We start from the raw sequence: 21,574 nt of genomic DNA, 5'->3' as shown, positions 1-21,574 counted from the left end.
ACATCATGGGAAAATCAAAAGAAATCAGCCAAGACCTCAGAAAAAAATTGTGGAACTCCACAAGTCTGGATCATCCTTGGGAGCAATTTCCAAATGCCTGAATGTACCGCATTCATCTGTACAATCAATAGTATGCAAGTACAAACACCATTGAACCATACAGCCATCATACTGCAGGAAGGAGATGCATTCTGTCTCCTAGAGATGAACGTTGTTTGGAGCGAAAAGTGCAAATCAATCCCAGAACAACAGCAAAGGAGCTTGTGAAGATGCTGGAGGACACAGGTAGACAAGTATCTATATCCACATTAAAACGAGTCCTATATCGACATAACCTGAAAGAAGCCACTGCTCTAAATCTGCCATAAAAAAAGCCAGACTACAGTTTGCAAGTGCACATGGGGACAAAGATCTTACTTTTTGGAGAAATGTCCTCTGGTCTGATGAAACAAGAATTGGACTGTTTGGCCATAATGACCATCGTCATGTTTGGAGGAAAAAGGATGAGGCTTGCAAACCAAAGAACACCATCCCAACCGTGAAGCATGGGGGTGCCAGCATCATGTTGTGGGGGTGCTTTGCTGCAGGAGGGACTGGTGCACTTCACAAAATAGATGGCATCATGAGAAAGGAAAATTATGTGGATATATTGAAGCAACATCTCAACACATCAGCCAGAAAGTTAAAGCTTGGTCACAAATGGGTCTTCCAGATGGACAATGACCACCAGCATTCCTCCAAAGTTGTGGCAAAATGGCTTAAGGACCACAAAGTCTAGGTATTGGAGTGGCCATCACAAAGCCCTGACCTCAGTCCGATAGAAAATTTGTGGGCAGAACTGAACAAGCGTGTGCGAGCAAGGAGGCTTACAAAACTGACTCAGTTACACCAGTTTTGTCTGGAGGAATGGGCCAAAATTCCAGCAACTTATTGTGAGAAGCTTGTGGAAGGCTACCGAAAACGTTTGACCCAAGTTAAACAGTTTAAAGGCAATGCTACCAAATACTAACAAAGTGTATGTAAACTTCCACTTCCCACTGGGAATGTGATAAAAAAATAAAAGCTGAAATAAATCATTCTCTTTACTATTATTCTGACATTTCACATTCTTAAAATAAAGTAGTGAACCTAACTGACCTAAGACTGTTACAAGAGAATGTTTCTATGATTAAATATCAGTTTAAAGTATATAAAACCTCAGGCTGGAGGTGAAGTTAAAAGCCAATCATGTCACCGTGGTCACTTGTGGAAACCGCCTCTCACCGTCTCAAGACATAGAGGTTGCCAAGTTGCAAAAAGAATTTGCAGACGTGTTCTTGCCTCTGCTTGGGCGCACAAACCTCATAGAGCACCACATCGAGACTACACCCGGGGTGGTGATACGCAGTCGTCCCTGCCGACTTCCCGAGCACAAGAATAAAGTGGTTTGGGAAGAATTAGATGCAATTCTCGATATGGGAGTAATAGAAGAATCTCACAGTGATTGGTCCAGCCCGGTCGTTCTAGTCCCTAAGATCGACGGGTCAGTATGGTTCTGTGTGGATTATAGAAAAGTCAATGCGATGTCTAAATTTGATGCATACCCAATGCCTCATTGATGAGTTGCTCGATCAGTTGGGCACAGCTCGATTTTACTCAACACTGGATTTAACGAAGGGATATTGGCAGATCCCCTTAACACCAATGTCCCGTGAATAAATGGCTTTCTCCACATCGTTTGGGTTACACCAGTTTGTGACACTTCCATTCGGTTTGTTCAGGGCCCCGACTATGTTTCAGCGGCACATGGACAGAATCCTCAGACCACACTTTGCGTACGCCGACAACATCTGAGAGCTGTCCTGAGATTGCTGAGATGAGCGGGACTTACGGCGAACCCAAAGTGCGCAATTGGACGGGTGGAGGTACGGTATCTGGGCTTCCACTTGGGTCATGGACAGGTGTGTCGCCAAATTGATAAAACTGCAGCGATTGCGGCCTGCCCGAGACCCAAGACTAAAATGGAGGTGAGACAGTTCCTGGGGCTGGCTGGCTATTATAGAAGGTTTGTGCCTAATTATTCGGCCGCCACCAGCCCGCTGACTGATCTCACTAAAAAGGGAGCACCAGATCCGAATGCTTTAAACAGGGGGTTGGAGGCAGTGCTCTTGCAGGTGGTGGAGGGGGAGGAACGGCCGGTGCTGTACATTAGTCACAAGCTCTCTCTGAGGAAGACTAAGTACAGCACCATTGAGAAAGTGTGTCTTGCCATCAAGTGGGCCATCCTCACTCTCTGGTACTACCTGTTGGGGCGTGCCTTCACCCTCTGTTCAGATCACGCCCCACTCTAATGGCTCCAACACATGAAAGATGCCAATGCGTGGATCATCCGGTGGTATCTGGCTCTTCATCCGTTTAAGTTCGAGGTGGTTCACAGGCCGCGGGCACTGCAGTTTTGAAGTTTAACGTACCTGAGTCTCACTTCCTCCTTCCCACAACAACAAACTTGTCACAACATGCTTTACAGAAGATTTGTGTAATATTTTAATTTTTCCTGAATGTCCACCACAGTTTCATTTCCAGCACATCTTGTGTTTAATAGAATTCTTTAGTGGAAATGACACAGATTGAAATGACATTTTTAACGTGTTTGATATTGAAATAATTAATGTTTATTTCACTCTGTTTAGATTATCATAGTTTTAAACATGTAATAATTTCTGTTTTTATAATGGATTATCATAGTTTAATATTGTAAGTCTGTGTCTGCGACAAGGCAAAAACAGTAAAATCTGTGTTTTAAAACACATTTGAAAAATACCAAGGCCTGGTGAAACGTTTCCAAGCCAGTTTTAATGAGACCTTCATATAACAAAAAGAAAAAAGTTGGAATTTGTTTGTTTCATTGTTTTAATAATAATCAAACACTGGGAAATAAAATTGCCTGAAATTAAACAAACACTCATAGATGTAGATGTATTAGAAGAGTCTACAAACTTCATCAAACATTTATAAAAAAATATATATTTTCATTATATGAACCTAATCAAGTGTCATTAGTGATGTTTGCTAAGGCAGTCAACACTACTGCTATTGCTAATATTCATTTACCCCGTGAAATCAAAATTAGAGTTTTGCTGCTTTTAGTCCATATCGATTAGCTTTAAGGTCATCTACTGTATATCCTAGTGTACCTCTAAATATTGACAAAATTCATCTTCAGAAGATATAAGCATTTAAAATCTGCCATCTCTCTTCTGGCCAAACAGACCCAGAAAAACGTATGACTCACAACTTACTGCATTAATTTTGTCCAATCAAATGCTTTCTAGAACAAGAACGCACCTTCCCCTACATCTGATTAGCGCACGTGGCTGTGTTCTAACTGGTGCTGATCATGTCTTCCCTGGGAACTTCGAAGGGAGCACAGTCCATGCTGTAGCGTTGTTCCAAATAGATTTTCCAATACGAATCACATAAAAATTGAGTTATCACCTTCCAGCCCTCTAAAGCACTCACAGTGGAGGGTAATTGTCTTAGAAGGGAATAGGGCATAGGGATGAGCATTGTTGAATGCGAGGAAACTCGCTGGAGTTTATTCATATATTTAATGCAGCCAATTTTCAGGATGTACAGCACACGTAAGTGTTCTTTATTCTTTATGTTTAGTGTATCGTGATTCAAAACATGGATCTATTGTGATGTTTTACTTGCTTGTTTCTCATTCATTTGCATTGATAAGCACAACGGCTCTAGCCTTGTCATAAGCAAAGACCGCAATGCACTGTGTTTGTTTGTGGGCTGGTTATGTAGAAACAGATCAGTTAGATCATCTTTCGGTCCTCAAGTCAGTGAGAAAAGTGGTCAGACTTCCGCAGTTTGATTAGATCTCTTCCCCGGCCTTTGCGCAGGCAAGCGCCACTCAAATTTTCTTCCGAAAATGTAAAAATCAAGTTAAGACTGTTCTTTTACAATTACATGTTTTTGTTCAATTCATTACAGCTTTCTTATACTAAGCACAGTCTTTTTACCCTCATTTGTACTCATGCACATGTCTGTCTACAGGCCAAATACCAAAAACACTCTTTCAATGCTCAGTCAAGCCGTCCGACGCAGTGGCCCTCGCTTGCTTGTCATCAAACTGCATTAAATAAGTCACCTCACCCTTTAGGGCTCTCTGTGTTGCCCGCTCTTGAAAGAGTGATGAATGCAGTGTGTGAAAACCTTTACCTTATATCGGCGGCCCCTCCCTGCCTTTCCCCCACAAAATGCCTTTTATTGAGAACACGTTCCACAGACTCCCTCTTTCCCATGCTGTCTGCATTGTAAAAACAAGACACATAGTTTCCACTGCGGGATAATGACAGATAAATCCTGTTGGTAATAGTTTAACTTTCACAAGACTGCTTCTCCTTTGACCAAACACTGAAGTAAACCCACATAATCTGTGCGGGTACATGTCCGTGCGTGCAGCGTGTCAATGCACTGTTGTCTTCACCAGAAATGGCTTGACTGTTTAAAGAAACACAGATATCTTCGCTGAGGCGTTTGATTGTTTACATGCCGCTCACGCTGGTGTGTGTATATTTGTTTGGCTCTGTGTGACCGACAACAGCCCCTTAGAAGGCTAAGGAGCCTATCTGCTTGTCCCTTCCTTTCCTTTTGTTAGTTTCTCCACACTCACCTGAGTAGACTTCATAATTTATGTGACGAGAATGAAAACGAGGCTGTGAGGAATTGATGCACAGTCAGTTCAAGGGGTGTACAAAACATCTTATTTTCAAAATTGCCTAGTCAGAGGGTTGCCTGAATGACTAGTCAACTAAACGGTTTTAAGGAAGACTTGTATTATTATGTTTTCAGGTTCACCCAACCCCGGTAGGCCTGTCGCGATTATTAAATAACCGTCTGATCGCGGTTATTTGAGACAATCGTGATTATTGGGCATTCTTATTCCAATCAATTGGAATTTTTAGTGAATATACTGTATAAATGCTTTGAACGGCGTGTTAGTGTCATTCATTTGAACTCCGAGCCCGAGCGTCACTGAGCCGCACCGCGGAAGTCAACCAGCTCCTGTCCTGAAGAGCGTGTGATGTGCACGCTGCCAGCAGAGGCTCGCGTCAAACTCCCGGGAAAATATAAACGAACAAGTAAACTGTGAAAGTGAACGCAAAGCGCTCCGGTTAATTTTCAATGATCGTGTAATGGCAAATGTTCCTGGTTCATACACGCAGTGACGCAGAGGAGGTGCACGCTTGCTCTATTTCTGAGTGATGAAATGATGAAACGAAATCTCAAAGGTTTTGCTTCATGACAAATAAGGGCTTGTGGGTTTAATCAGAGCATTAAAATAATGTGTGAAAGTGAAGAAATTAGGACAGGAATATCTTACTCTTGCATGATATAATAAAATATTATATAAATTTAATAAAATATACAGGTATATATAAAAAAATATATATATATTTTTTTTTAATAAAAATATGTAATGTAAACTATGAGTTAAAAAAATAGTGTAAATATAAATGGACCAAAACTAAAACTGACCAAAAAGAGAGACATATTTTAAGTATTTAGAAATATTTTGAAATTTAAAACATTATTTTTCATGTCATGCATACGTATTTAAAGCCTTAAAAGGAAATCACATATCCCTGTTTTATTATTTGATTGATATATTTCAAGTTAAATGTGTAAAAATGACAACGTGTATGAAGCATACATGCAGAAAAAAGCAGACCTTAGAAATTAATTTATTTATATGACAATAAATCGTGAAAGCCCTTTAAGGGACAATTAATCATTATAGCCCTAAAACAGAACAGCCCTTAATCGACATAATCGCAATTATTTGTTTGACAATTAATCATCAGCCAAATTTCATAATCGTGACAGCCCTACAGATCAGATTTGTTTTTTAGGGAGCGTTCACATAGGACACATTCGTGCATTGAAAACCAGCTGGACGGAGCGCATAGGAGTGGAGTGGAGCAGGACAAATAGTTGAGACGCTTAAGGGGATAGTTCACCCAAAAATGAAAATTCTCTCATCATTTCCTCACCCTTATGCCATCCCAGATGTGTATGACTTTCTTTCTTCAGCAGAACACATTTGAAGAGAAATAGAAAAATATCTTAGCTCAGTAGATCCTTAAAATGCAAGTGGATGGTGATCCGACCTTTGAAGCTCCAAAAATCACAGACAGTCACCATAAATGTCATCCATACGACTCCAGCAGTTAAATCAATGTCTAAACCAACACAATCGCTTCTGGTGTGAAAAAGATCAATATTTAAGTACTTTTTAACTATAAAGCATCACTTCCGGTCAGCAGCGGTATGTCCGCGTGACGTAATTGCGTTGGCATGTGAGACGCGCAAGAACTGACGTGCGACACACCCAAAAGAGCAGCACTGTTTACAGCTAAGTAACAACTGTTCTTTTTGGAGCTTCAAAAGTCAGACGACCATTTTTCTAATTTTCTTCAAATGTGTTCTGCTAAAGAAATAGTCAATACACCTCTGGAATTTCACGAGGTTGAGTAAGCAATGAGAGAATTTTCATTTTTGAGTGAACTAACCCTTTAAAACTCTGTCATGAACAATTGCTAACCCTTTTGAAACAAATTTAGCAATTTTCTAAGTAAGTATTTGGCCTACATATTTTTTATTTGACCAGTAATATTTCATGTTTACTGATTTGAAAAATCAATTTGTTTGTTCTTTAAATGAAAAAATTCATGTTGAGAAAACTACTAATTTCTTGTTTAGCAAACTATCAATTCGCAATACGAGAACTTTCATTTCTCTGTCACCATTTCAATCTTATATATACTGGTGGCCAAAAGTTTGGAATAATGTACAGCGTCTTATGGAAAGAAATTGGTAATTTTATTCACCAAAGTGGCATTCAACTGATCACAATGTATAGTCAGGACATTAATAACATGAAAAATTACTTAAACTACTTCAAAGAGTTCTCATCAAAAAATCCTCCACGTGCAGCAATGACAGCTTTGCAGATCCTTGTTATTCTAGCTGTCAGTTTGTCCAGATACTCAGGTGACATTTCACCCCACGCTTCCTGTAGCACTTGCCATAGATGTTGTTGGGCACTTCTCACGCACCTTACAGTCTAGCTGATCCCACAAAAGCTCAATGGGGTTAAGATCCATAACACTCTTTTCCAATTATCTGTTGTCCAATGTCTGTGTTTCTTTGCCCACTCCAACCTTTTCTTTTTGTTTTTCTGTCTCAAAAGTGGCTTTTTCTTTGCAATTCTTTCCATAAGGCCTGCACCCCTGAGTCTTCTCTTTACTGTTGTACATGAAACTGGTGTTGAGCGGGTAGAATTCAATGAAGCTGTCAGCTGAGGACATGTGAGGCGTCTATTTCTCAAACTAGAGACTCTGATGTACTTATCCTCTTGTTTAGTTGTACATCTGGCCTTCCTCTTTCTGTCCTTGTTAGAGCCAGTTGTCCTTTGTCTTTGAAGACTGTAGTGTACACCTTTGTATGAAATCTTCAGTTTTTTGGCAATTTCAATCATTGTATAGCCTTCATTCCTCAAAACAATGATTGACTGAAGAGTTTCTAGAGAAATCTGTTTCTTTTTTGCCATTTTTGACCTAATATTGACCTTAAGACATGCCAGTCTATTGCATACTGTGGCAACTCAAAAACAAACACAAAGACAATGATAAGCTTCATTTAACAAACCAAATATCTTTCAGCTGTGTTTGTTATAATGGCAAGTGATTTTCTTGTACCAAATGATCAATTTAGCATGATTACTCAAGGATAAGGTGTTGGAGTGATGTCTGCTGGAAATGTGGCCTGTCTAGATTTGATAAAAAATGATTTTTTTTAAATAGTGATGGTGCTGTTTTTTTACATCAGTAATGTCCTGACTATACTTTGTGATCATTCGAATGCCACTTTGGTGAATTAAAGTACCAGTATCCTTCCGAAACAGCTAAATCTGTACATTATTCCAAACTTTTTGCTGCCAGTGTATAGTTTTGAATTACTTTTACATGGTTAACTGCACTCTTTGCCTCTGAAGGAAGATATGTCAAGGCAAGATAATACATACAGTTGTTTTTACATAGACACACAATAGACCCTCAACCTCAATAATGGTGAAAATCAACAAACCTCATTAAATTAAAAGATGAGGTCTTAACATCACCACATAACAATGACTAACAGTGGCAACACCAACAACAACAAAACTATAAAAGTGTAAATATTTCAATATTAAATTGGTCGTTGGGACAACATTTGGGGGAATATTGCTGGTTTAATATGTATTTTTATGTAGATGCAAAGTATTTCAGATGTCTTAGTATCTGTGACTCAAAAAACCCCATAAGCTTGATAAAATGTAATAAACATTTTTTACAGTGCAGTGGCTTAATAAAATCACTTTAAAGGAGGAGAAAAAATGCATTATCAATGTCAATGCTTGGGTCTCTGAGGGTTTAAAAAAATTGAAAACTAGTTGACCCTTACTAACAAGCTAGTTGCTGAAGTACTGGTGAATTGGTTGACCACCGTGAACCATTGGCAATAAGTTTTACTGCCTTTAGGTCTAGGTCATATTTAATTTTCACAACCTGTGTTTTGTGCAATTTTTGTCATGCACTGGAATTTAATTGGATGGATTTTCAATGTTTCAACAATTGACACAACAGGAACACAGCAGTACAACCTTTTTTTTTTTTAAACGATACCTCACAATCTATCCCTCACTTTCATTCATGTGAAATTAATTATGGTGTCTACCCTGATTAAAGTCCATTATACCTCTTGCATTAGTTTTTCCTCTCTGGCTTCCGCAAACATTCGCCATAAGACGTTACAAAGCATTGACCAAGCTCTTCCCTGTTCTTGTTTTCTCATGCACAGGGCCAGTACCGGCCATCAGACCTCCTGTGCCCTGAAACATATGTTTGGATGCCCATCGAGAGGTGTATCCCTCGCCTTGAAATCTCTGCCTACTCCCGTCTTAATGAAGACGCCAAAGCAGGTAAGCCTTCAATGGGATCTGTTACAAAACAACCCCATTACAAGGGTGAAACTCACAAAACATGAGACAGGTAGAACAGTGTCAGCAGCTCCAGTGGCACGTTGAACGTTCTCAGCTGGCGAAGGAAGTACAACCTCTTCTGAGCCTTCTTCACAGTGGAGTCTATGTGGGTGTCCCACTTCAGGTCCTGAGAGTTGGTAGAGCCCAGGAACCTGAATGGCTCCACTGCTGCCACAGTGCTGTTCAGGATAGTGGGGGTGGGGTGGGGGATTTCTCCTGAAGTCCACTATCATCTCCTCTGTTTTGAGCGCGTTTAGCTCAAGGTTGTTTTGACCGCACCAGACAGCCAGCTGATCAACCTCCCATCTGTATGGAGACTTGTCACTGTCGCAGATGAGGCCGATGACCGTGGATAACAGTTGCATTACGGTATTGACAGTTGGGGGTGAAAATATGCTTAATTGTCATTAAAATAATATCACAATGCAAAAAAACAACTCTTTATCTAAATAGTCCTAAAACACACTTTATGTTCTTTAAGCAAAACATATTTTCTTATATCTTTTGTTTTGGAATGAAATATGAGTTGAATATATATATATATTTTTTTTTACAGGTTTTGTAAGATTCACCCACTAATATATTTTTTCAAGATTCACCCACTAAGTCGCCTATTTTATAGCACATTTCCAAAAATTTCTTTTTGATCAAGTTGTAAAAACAGAATTAAATATGTTGGCAATTCTTCCTGTTTCCAAATTCTAGCTGAAAGGACCTCCCCTCAAGGTTTTTGTTCCAGCCAATTTTTTTACCAAACACACCTGACTCGGCTTATCAAATACAGTCTGTTTAGTGTTGAAAATCAGGTTATTAGTCTCGGGTCAGAACCCAAAACAATTCTGATGGAAGTCCATCTCCACAAGTGGAATTTGGAACTACTCCATAAGACCACATCATGACAATTTACTATCAAAACTCATTAATCAGTTTGGTGGAATTGGTTCGGGTCAACTGTTTTGTTCATTGTAAAATCAATATGTAACGGCAGTTCCCATGACTGTAATTGCACAATATGCGTCAGTGCACATATGTCAGTTTAAAGGGATAGTTCACCCAAAAATAAAAATTCTGTCATTATTTACTCACCCTCATGTTGTTCCTCACCCGTATAAACACTTCTTTCTCCATTGGAACACAAAAGCAGCCCCAATCATATTTCTCTTGTGACTGAAGCTATGGAAGACAGAAAGTCATAAGGGTTTGGAAGTAAATAATGACAGGATTTTCATTTTTGGGTGAACTTTCCCTTTAATAACGGTAGCCATTCTGCAAACTTCCCTTCTTGGATGCCATTACATTAGAGCTCAATTTGTAAGCCTTCAACTATGTTTATAGAGTTCTATTAACAAGAGGAGGAGTGGTTTGGTCCATGAAACATGTGTTGAAATAACAGGAATGGATCCAGGCATGGAGAGCATCCAGGATTCTGTACCGGTAGTCAAGCGGGGTCAATAGTGTGGTCAGAGCCCAGAACTGTGAGGCTGATGACGATGATAATAATAATAATAATTTCAGTACCGACAAGCAGACGCCATGCCTGGGCCAAAGAGGGAGGGTGAGACGCTGATGAGAAAAAGAGTGCTTGTGCTCTTCTTTTCTCTGTTATGCTTTTTTTGTTTTCTCAAGAGCTCTTTGGCCAACTTCTGTATACACTGCCAGTCAAAAGTTTGGACACACCTACTCATTCTTTATTATTATTGGATTCCACACATAAGAATAATAGTTAAGTCTTTAAAACTAAGAATAACACAAATAGATATATGGAAATTCTCTCGTGACCAAAAAATGTTAAACCAGTCAAAACTATCTTATATTTGAGATTTAAGTAGTCACTCTTTGTCTAGAATTTTTGTTTCATAAAGAAAATTATATACAGGCACTATTCTACACTATTCTATGCTATTCTTTTTATTTACTAAATAATTTGAAGCATTTAAGCATAAGCATTTAGATCAAAAAGTTAAGAACATAAGAAAAATAAATGCAGTCAAGTATGTCCAAACTTTTGACTATTAGTGTATGTAGCTATCCATTTTGTTTTTTAAGGGTCTGTTTACACAGTGTGAAATATATTATATTTTGCATAAAGACAATTTATTTTATTAAGACCATTAAGCCATCTTTTTTAGAGTTGCCACTTTATAAGCATATCTGCCCAAAACTGTCATGACCAAAATGCATCCTGTCATTTCATAAAATACTATTCATAATTATTTATAAATATATAAGTAAAACTAATATTATTAATATTAATCTCATTAAAATAATTGTAAAAACAATATATATATATATATATTAAATACTTTGCAATTTTGTTTGTTATTGAAATTGTAAATACTTCACAATTAAAAAAATATATCAATATTTTTTCACATTTCACCTTTTTGTTGCCATTATGGTAATAACAGTTGGTGGTGCAAATGTGCTTAATCGACATGAAAATATCACGTTGCAAAAAAAATAATTAAATAGTCCTAAAAAAAAGGCTTTATATTCTTATAAAGAATAATTCTATATATATATATATTATATCTTTACACTCATTTACATCTTTACACCAATGGATCATCCTGATCTTGATCGATTGGATTGCTATCTGATTGGGAATGCACATTACACTTAAATGTGTCTCCACAAAACAGATATAAATACAATTGACTATTCTCGTGCAATATGCAAATCTAACGTAGGTCATTTCCGTGATGATAATAAAAACGGGTAGTGACATTTTACCGCACTTTTTGTAGCTCATGAAAACTAAACCCAGTTGGCGAACACTTTCCAAGTACACTAAAAGGGGAAAGTTTAATTTTCTGCAAGTTACTTGTACAGGGGTGTTCAAAAATGTGAATGATAGTGCAATGGTGTAGTGGTTAGCAGATGCAATATCGAATTTGGTTTGTGCCATTTTCCTGTGCCACTTTCCCCATCGATGATTTCATGTTGACTTTAAGATCTGAGGTATAGAGTAGGGTCAGTCTATGTCAATATTTAGGACCTAAAACTACCTACATGCATATCGACTTACTTCCTTTCCACTTTTCAAGATTTTAAGTATTCATCATCGTCAAATGAGTATCTGAAAATTAGCAAAGTATTGTATGATCCCCTTGTGTTTAGAAATACCACCCATATTTAGAAATGTTTAACTTTTTTCCAAGTTTAAGCTGCCAGTAATGAAAATATTTGCACCCTGAGGGGACTTTGAACCATTTGGACTTGAAGAGAACAAGTTTGTTCATGTATCTACCAATTTGTATGAGGCCAGCTGTCATAATTCTTGAGATATCATACCCTAAACATGATGTAGTAGGCTGAAAAAATATGAAAATGTTAGAATCTTCAATAATTTTTTTTTTTACTTATCTTAGTATTTAGGTCACCTTTTAACGAAATATTTTGGACTAATTTGATTGCTTATGATTTGATTATGCATTTTGATTATTATTACAAATAACATAATAGTACTGTACTCCATTTAACAAATGTTACCATGTTAAATCCATTCTGCAGAATTCTGCAGTTTTCCCAAAATGAGTGCAGAAAATGCATAAGAAATCAGTCTGGGCTTGAGCATAATAAACAGGTGTTAATTTCAAAGTCTACCCTGCCAACAGCGCTGCAGATAGTTGGGGCGGTACGCTCCTATGCTGCAAAATACTTATGTAATCTGAGAGGTTCACAGAGTCTTCTTTGTTTATATTACACACTGAAATCAGGATGAGCCACTCTCACCCACAGCAGAGGTGCAGAGGTGTTTGTTTGTGCTGTAGGAGTTAAGATGTTGTCTCCGCACAAAGATCTCTGTCTGTCACTGTATAAAAACAGGACTTATAGAGAGACATTTCTGTTTTACAACATAGTGAGTTCATATTTGGAGCCACTGTCATGCTGAGAGATAAAGGTAGGGTAGAGGGAGCATTGATTTTGGGATGCCCCAGACACGTCCACTCTGGACGGTTAACAATGCTGTCATTATCCCCTCTTGTCTCAATGCCATGATCTTTATCCTACTGTACCCTCATACCTGTTTCATGTCAGACTGTCTCCCTAAATGTATCGTTGAAGGAATAGTTCTTTTTTACTTTACTTTTCAAACCTGTATGCTGTAACCCTGTAATCTGGTAGATACTGTAATGCTGGTAAATCCCTTATTTTATCTCACTAAAATCATGTCAACATTTATAATGTTTACATCTTGGGGCTATACTTTTGAAACAGGTATTTTTAATGGATTTTGCAGATTGGCCCCATTCACTTCCATTGTAAGTGCCTTACTGTAACCTTTTTTTATTTTTAATAAACAAGGGACAAGTCAAAATAATTTTGGGGGATAATCAACATTATGCCACAAATGCTGACACTTGTATTGAACCTGGAACATTCCTTTAAAATCGATCTTTCCATACAATGACAGTTTGACTGTTGCACCACACCCAGCTGTTTTTTTAGCATCTTGCGGAGAAGCGCCGCATATTTTAGATGCCATGTCAGTTAAAAAAAAGAATGTCAATTTTTCCAAAATCCCTAAACCAAGACCAAAATGATCAATTGTAACGCCTCCTAGAGCTTTCAAGCTACATCCACCAAACTCAGCACAGACCTTCAGACTGTTCTGACTAGAGGTCGACCGATAGTGGATTTTGCCGATACCGATAACTAAGGTGGTGGGAAAGGCCGATAACTGATTAATCGGCCAATATTTAAAAAAAAATAGATTTATAGAATGTCAAGAAAATGTCTTATTCTTTCCTTACTATGACGGGCACAAAGTGTCCTAAATTAATAAAATCCTAGATGCAGTTTTTTGTTTAACCAAAATCCGAAAAATTAACCAGAAAAAATTACGATTTGGTGCATAATGCGGGACTTTTAAGTATGAACAAGCCTGAAACACACCGGGGACTCTTAATTTTGAAATGACGCAATTATGAAAAAACTATCGCCAGCTGTCGACATAGATTTTTTGCAGATAACAATTGTTCCAAAAAGCAACTTTTGGCACGATTAATCGGTAAAACCAACAAGGCTTCGCATACATTTTGCACTGGTTTTGATCTGTAAGTGCAGAGCATGGGAGGCCCCTGGTCTTGTTTGACCTACCTCTGTGCTGACTGGCAACCAGACGAAGGCCATCATTTCCCTCAGTGTTTTTAAATCATTCTGTGGTGCCTCCAGTCCTACATGACCTGTTGTTCTTGGCCAGACAGACCAACCAACTATTTCGAGCCTGTTTCTCAGCTGAACTCAAGGCCAGCGGTCTGACTCTTGGTCACAAGGCCGATGTTTGGATTCCATTGAAGCCACACTGGAGCCACGTTACGAACCTAATGTATCAATGGCTCTCTTGGCTGCATTATGAACTCCACGCCATGTTTCGAAGACAATGATGACTGTTGCATTTTAAGGATTACAGAGGTTATTTTGAATTTTTAAATTGTTCTGAGGTTCCTAAGGAATAGCTCACCAAAAAGGAGAATTCTGTCATCATTTGCTTAGCCTCTTTTTTTCTGTTGAATAAAAGCATATTGTGACCAGGGGCTGTCAAGCTCCAAAAAGATCATACATTGTGTGAAGAACCGAAATTTACGTTATTCACTGAAAATGTTGCGCATTAGAAGGCACCGAATTAAAATGATAACATATTTAAAATTTTTGGGTCAGCTGTTCCTTTAAAGGCTTGGGATTTTTTTTTTTTCTTTTTTGGTGTTTTATGGCTGCCAAAGCTGATGCATTGGCTGATATCAATAAATGTTTGACTGACTGATATCTGAAAATATTTTTAACTTCATTAATTTTCTCCATTTTTGTGTTTAATAAAGGCAGATTATAAAGGTTTACAAATTAGATGTTTTTACTCCGTATCAAAAAGTAAATTTAAGATCTTTTTATTTTTATTTTTTAGTTCATTTTTAATTTATGAAAATGAATTTTTGTGCAGTTGAAGTTTTTTTCCAACTATGTTCATTTATTTTATTTCAGTTAACAGAAATGTTTTCATGAACAATAATAGCAATGTTGCACAGTGTCATTTTTGCAAGTAGAGAAATTGGATCCATTTGTTCTGACAATGTAATGAAGATCAGACATAGTAATAGAGTAATGATGAAATCATATCCTGAAATCATTAAATGTTGTAATTGTGCATATTGACAGCACAATACAGTGTTTGCAGCCTGAAAGTGATGAGATAAAAAGACAAGGCACCACAAAATCATAAAAAGACCATAAATAAACAACAGATTTTTTATATTGTGTTGTTTTTACTGGCTTACACTGTGACCAATGTTAACTTATACTGTATATAAACTACATTTTACTCGTTACTGTTACTGAATTAACATCTGACTCACTTTCTGTGCTTTAAACGACAATGTGTAGTTAAAGATTCACAAAAGAGTTTTGTTGTAATAGATATTTTATTTAAAACAAATAGTATTGTTTAGTATGAGGCACAAACAGAGTTCTGTAGGAAACACAAAATACGCATGTAAAAGGTAAATTATATTCATCAGTATTAGTTTACTGCATATGTAGTTGTGCCAGACCTCCACATCTTTCTCTTTAAGAAGCATGGCGGGGTGTCAGAAACCTCTTTCTTCAGCCCTGACCCTCTCATTCCAGAGTGAAAGTCCTATTTATCAACTATGACCTCTGACCAGGGACAGATCTGGCCCCGGTGCGGCTGATTAAGAAAGCATGATGCCGTTTGAAGGGAGTGTTAATCGAGTCAAAGGATGGATGGAGAGAGGAGTGTGTTTATATATAGAGCGGATGTTTGGATTGTCTGACAGAAAGAGAGCCTGACTCTCGTTATAGCTCTGTACAGTGTTATTGCCGTGCTTAATTGAGCCGCTAAAAGCTTTCGTTCGGCACTGTTTATTGCTGTTGTTTGATATTTTGACGTTTTGATTCCATTTTTTACTCTCCTGTTATTAGTCACAGTTTCAGATATATTCTTTGTTGAATGTGTCATATACACCAGGGTTTCATTCAGAATTCTCATAATTGGTCCTAACTATTTAAAGGTGCAATATGTAACAATTTTCATGTAATATTCCCCTTTTTTTTTTGCCTGAAGCTGTGTCTCGTTTCAAAGGCTGCGTGATAGGTAGGACGTGTCCTTTGAAGGCTGCAGTATACCGAGCGTCCTCCTTTAAACAAGCCTCATTTAAAGGAGACGGCCTTCGTAGGACAAACGGAAACCGAAGGTAACATGGTTGCTATGACAGCACGCCACTCTTTAACAAGCACGAGCGCTTTGAGTGTGAAAGGAACAAAGTCCCTCTGGAAGGGAATGTATGAGGTACATTTTAGGAGAGTTCTAATGATGTAAAGAGAAAAGAAAATAGATTTTACAGGTGTACTTATTGTCTAATACTTTATTTTAATTATATATTAATATATTAAAACTTTTATATACTCTGCACCCATCTACTGAGGTACTTCAACTTGGGAATTAACATTCCTTGCGTTTGAACATCATATTTACGGGCAAATTGGCGTTATTTTTTGATGCTCGCTCTCGTCGCTATGGAGTGTGAGCATGAGCAACAGGTAGCTGGCTGCAGTTCACTTAACAGCCACAGGTGTCATTAATAACAAGGGTTTCTGAATCTTACATACTGCACCTTTAACAAAACTTCACTATTTTTGACATATTTTAATGCTTTCTAAATTCCATTTAATACAACAAAACTCGATTGTGAATTGGTTTAAATACTCTTACTTTTTTACTTTTTTTCTTTTTAAGTTCTCAATCTTTAAATACACTGTTATATATACTGTACATCAAGTTGGTGAGTTAGATGTTTATTTAGTAAGTGGATGGTCACTGCAGAGCTCTTTTGTCACAGTTTGTTTGCCGTGACTCTCTGATTGGTGGATCTTTTCTCATGGGTAGTGTAGTTCTTCACCAAGAATTCAGCATTAAACATGATTTATTAAAAATGATATTGAAGTAATGTGGACTGATGTCTTCAACAGAAGCATTTACCATTGATTAACAACCTCAGAGCTCACAGGTCTGTCTTTAAAGGTTTATATGTTATCGTTAATAATTCCTTTATGGAAAGATTTTATGGGATTGATACTTCTGGAACCAGACTATTGCGCTCTATATAAAAACGTGTCATCTTTTTGTTGTCTTTGTATAATTTCGTGGTCACATTCACTTCAGACTGCCAACTCTAAACTACAAACCCAAACTCGCACAAATGTGTCCACTTGAGTTACATAATACCATGCTGAACATACAATGTCACTGGACAGCCATAGAGACACACTACGAAGCCTTTTAGATGTATTTATTTGTAATGGGGTTGTCTCTATAAAAAAATGCTAATGTATTACACAACCTGTTTACCCCAGTGGAAACCTGGCCTCCAGTTTTGTGTTCAAGGTATCTCATTTGTGCTGATTTTGCACTTGAATTTTAAGCGCAAGGCTAAATAGATTTCAGTAACTACTGTTTGCATGCAAAAAATACCTTTCATTCACCCAAAAATAAAATGTCATTCCAAACCAGTTTGACGTTTTCTTCTTTGGAACACAAAAGAAGTCTAGAAGATTGTTCATACTCTTCTCCAAACAATAAAAGTGAATGTTACCAGTTGGCAGACTGAAAGACATGAGTAAATGATAACAGGATTTTCTTCTTTTTTCTTTTTCTTTTGGGGTGAACTATTCCTTCACTCAAAAGAAAAAAAAGTATTATTATTATTATTTTTAATTTCAAATAAAATGTCATCAAATTGAATTGATTGATCTTTAATAAAATAAATTAAAAACACAAGTATTTTAAGTTTTGTTCATTTTAATTTTGTTAAACATTGCAACATTAATTCAATTTGATGGAATTTTGTCATAAAAATTGAAATGCGTACATCTTAAAAATAGACTAATGTGCTTTTGAGTGTTTTACCAATAGAAAAATGGCATGTGGAGTGTTTAGATAAATGTTACATGGAAAAACAATGCAAGCGTTCATTTTCCTCAAAAAAGCTGAGTACTCCTAGTTCTCATCAGTACCTAAACAGGACAGGAAAAAAGGCATTTCGAGAGCCTGAAGGGGTTTTCCAGGGTATGTTTTTCTTCATTTTGAGTGGAAATATTAAAGCATGAATTGTTTCGTTTGGGGGTGTAGACAGGGGCTTCATACGGCTGTGAGGGAACATCCAGGACTAGCATTTCACAGGTATCGTCTGGTCTTCATTGGTCGTAATTTATTAGATGTAGTGTGATGGACTGCCAGCTACCTCTTTTTTCTGTCTCTCTTTCTCTTTGTCTCCGTTGCAGTCCATTTATCCTGTTTTATCTCTCTGCTCACAGCTATCATCTTACAGCCCAGAGTCTGGAGTAGCTAGCATCTCTGTTCATTTCAGACTAGGATCAGGATAAATCGGATACAGACCGCTCAGATGGTCATACGTTTGGAAGAACTCCTTAGTTCAGTTACTTGAGGAGTACAGATACTGTAGATCACGCTCAATCTTGTTTCCTTTTCGCCCCTCATTTAATATTAGATTTTATTACACAGCTCTCTGGAATACTTGATTCTGATTGGTCAATTGTGGCATTCTGCGGTTAAATATTTTTGTATAAGGACCGCTTAACCGTATAACTGACCGGTATTTTACTATCTCCCCTTTTCCTCTTTCTCCCCCAATGTTCCGCCAAGATTGACGAGGGCCTATGTGGTGGTCTGGTTTTACTGCTCGTATTACAGGGAAACTGTATGAAATTAAACTTTACCTCCTACATGTGTGAAATGATTAATTGACATTCCTCAGCATCCCCCCCTAAAAATCTCACTCAGATGGTGTCCATCCCCCGTCCCCCAAATAATCAAAACAAGCAAGCACAAATCCCCCCCCCCCCAATATTTATACCATGATCAGTGGAAACATGTAAACTCTTCACACTGCAGCCCCCCAACAACCCCCCCCCCACCAATGTTCAAGCCAAATCTACACCCTTGTGTCCACATGAGGTGCTTTACAGAAAGAGAACGATGAACTGGGGTCAAATATGTTCACTCTCAGTGGACAACAACAACAAAAAAAGAGCCGAGGAATATATTTTTACTCATCTATCAATGTTGGCACAGAGTCTTGCAAATCACTGTGTTTATTTTCCTCATGTTCCATTGGCTCTATGTAAGGCATGTGTTCTATTTTCTTTAGGTGACGCTCATGCTTTGAAGGATATGGGCAGGGCGTTAGTGCTCCACAGGCGGACGGTGATGCCCTATGCAGCCTACACCCGGAAGAGGAAGGGTTCTAACGATGAAAAGGAAGTAGAACAGTACGCCAGTCTGGTGGGCCAGACATGTGCAGAGAGAATTCTGCTCTACAGGGCCTAGAGTCTCATCACATGTCTCTCTCTCTATTTGTCTGTCTGTCTCAACATGCAATTGCTTGTCCTTCAGAACGCATGTCTGTTTATTGTCTCTCTGACTGTTTATCTTTGTTTCTCTTCTTCCTCGTCCAGAACACTCTCTCCATCTGCAGTTTCCTTTCTTTTTTTGCACTGGTGTGTGTTGCTTCATTTACTCCATCTTTCTCACTTGGTCTGTTTGGACTCCACTTTTATATATCTGGCCAACAATGCTGTGCAATCCCAATTGCTCACATGCAACAAACATAACAAAACAGGTACATATTTTATATCACAATGTATTTCAAAATATTACTCATTTACAAGTCACCAAGCAAGATCTTAATGGGATAGTTCACCCCAAAATGGAAACTGTCACATTCATGTTGTTCCAGACTTGAATGGCTTTCTTTCTTCCATGGAACACTAGAGGAAAGGTTTTGAATTGTTTTTTTTTTTTCTTTTTTTCATACAATGTAAAGGAGTGGTGTCTGAGGCTAACATTCTGCTAAACATCTCCTTTCGTGTTCCATGGAAAAAAAGAAAGTCATATGTGTTTATAAAACATTTAGTTTTTTATTTTGGTTGAACTAACTCTTTAACTAATAATGTATAGTAAGGCAAACCATAATTTGGAACATATAAAACCTCTGCATTTTAAGTGATGCAGGCACTGTCTGTCTGTCTGTTTATTGTTGGGTATTTCTCTACCAATGTTGTCCTTTGAACCATGCGAAAATCCTCAACTGACAAACGTTCAGCCTTTGGCAACAGATCACTGCTCTGCAAAAAATGTTCAGTGCTCCCAATATTGATATTTCTCTGATGTAAGTCTGCAGAAGTATCCATTAATATCCAAACAGATTTCCAGAGCAGGTGCTACGTCTACAGCGAATGCCGGGCGGTTAAATGAATTGATTTTCCTGTGGAACAATTTTTTTCTTTTCTCACTTTGTCTTTAAGTTTGAGTAATAGCTTGAGTGCATTTTGTTTTAATGTTATTGTTTTGTTTCAAACAAAATAAAAAGAAATTATGTACTATAATAGCTTGTCTGGTTTTGTTGGCGTTTTTGGGAAGGAAATCAGACTAGCAAGAAAACTAGCAAGAAAGAAAAACAAACATGAAATGGAAAAGATCATTTAAGTCATGAAGAGTAATACACTGGCCCCAAAAAGTATTTGGACACTCAAGCCCCTCTTTAATATGTATGAATATCATTACATTAGATAACAAAATATCAAACCAAGTGGCATTTATTTTAAAGAAAGATTACTATTTATATCTATCTACTAACTATAGATTTCATGTTTAAAATTAAGACAAAGTATTTTGAAACGTATGCCACTCTTATAAACGTATGGACATCATTGTGTTAGATGACAAAATAAACAAGGAGGCATTTATTTTCAGGGAAGGTAGCACTAGGGAAATAATTCACACACACACAAAGTTTTTTTTTTTTTATGTTTTAAATGCTAAAATAATAGATTTAATGTTCAAAATGAAGACAAAAAGTAGCAGAAAGAAAGTGGCATTTATTTTAAAGAAAGATAAGGCAAGCATGTCTTAAAGGTCAAGGTCAAACTTTATTTATAAAGCACATTTCTAATACAACTAATGTATCCAAAGAGCTGTACAAAGATAATTTAAACAATAAAAAGCAGAAATAATATAGTACAAAAGCTAAGATAAAACCATTATTTAATCCACTTCTGAATGAGACTCAAAAGCCAGGGTATAAAAGTGAGTCTTCAGGGCTGATTTAAAAGCATCGAGAGTGGGAGCTGATCTAATACTCAACGGTAACTTATTCCACTGCCTGGGACCAGCTATCGAGAAGGCACAATCACCTTTACGTTTTAGGTGTGACCGAGGTATCTGAAGGAGTTTATCGGCAGATCTAAGATTCCTTGCGGGCTGATGTCAAATCAGCAGATCTAATAAGTAAGAAGGGTGTGGCCAGTTAAAGATTTAAAAACAAATAATAGAACCTTAAAATGGATCCTGTATTTGACAGGTAACCAGCGAAGAGAAGCCAGAATAGGGGTAATACTGCCTCTTTTTCTGGTGCCAGTCAGTAATCTTGCAGCAGCATTCTGTACCAAATGCAAACGGTATAAAGA

General features: G+C 37.5%; 1 protein-coding gene across 4 annotated transcripts in view; it reads left to right on the top strand.

Annotated features, from left to right (window-relative positions):
- The window catches only part of LOC127413537 (arginyl-tRNA--protein transferase 1-like), a 132,991-nt gene extending 112,497 nt beyond the window's left edge, over positions 1-20,494 (top strand). For all 4 annotated transcript variants that reach the window (XM_051650769.1, XM_051650770.1, XM_051650766.1 and 1 more), the window contains 2 exons: positions 8,893-9,013; positions 19,258-20,494. In XM_051650769.1, the coding sequence (XP_051506729.1) occupies positions 8,893-9,013; positions 19,258-19,436 (300 nt within the window). In that variant the 3' untranslated portion in view covers positions 19,437-20,494. The remainder of the gene's footprint in view (positions 1-8,892; positions 9,014-19,257) is intronic.
- Positions 20,495-21,574: the final 1,080 nt, after the last annotated feature.

This window comes from Myxocyprinus asiaticus, chromosome 23 (assembly GCF_019703515.2).
Source record: "Myxocyprinus asiaticus isolate MX2 ecotype Aquarium Trade chromosome 23, UBuf_Myxa_2, whole genome shotgun sequence".
NCBI classification, from domain to species: domain Eukaryota; kingdom Metazoa; phylum Chordata; class Actinopteri; order Cypriniformes; family Catostomidae; genus Myxocyprinus; species Myxocyprinus asiaticus.
This window is presented reverse-complemented; position numbering and strand designations above follow the sequence as displayed.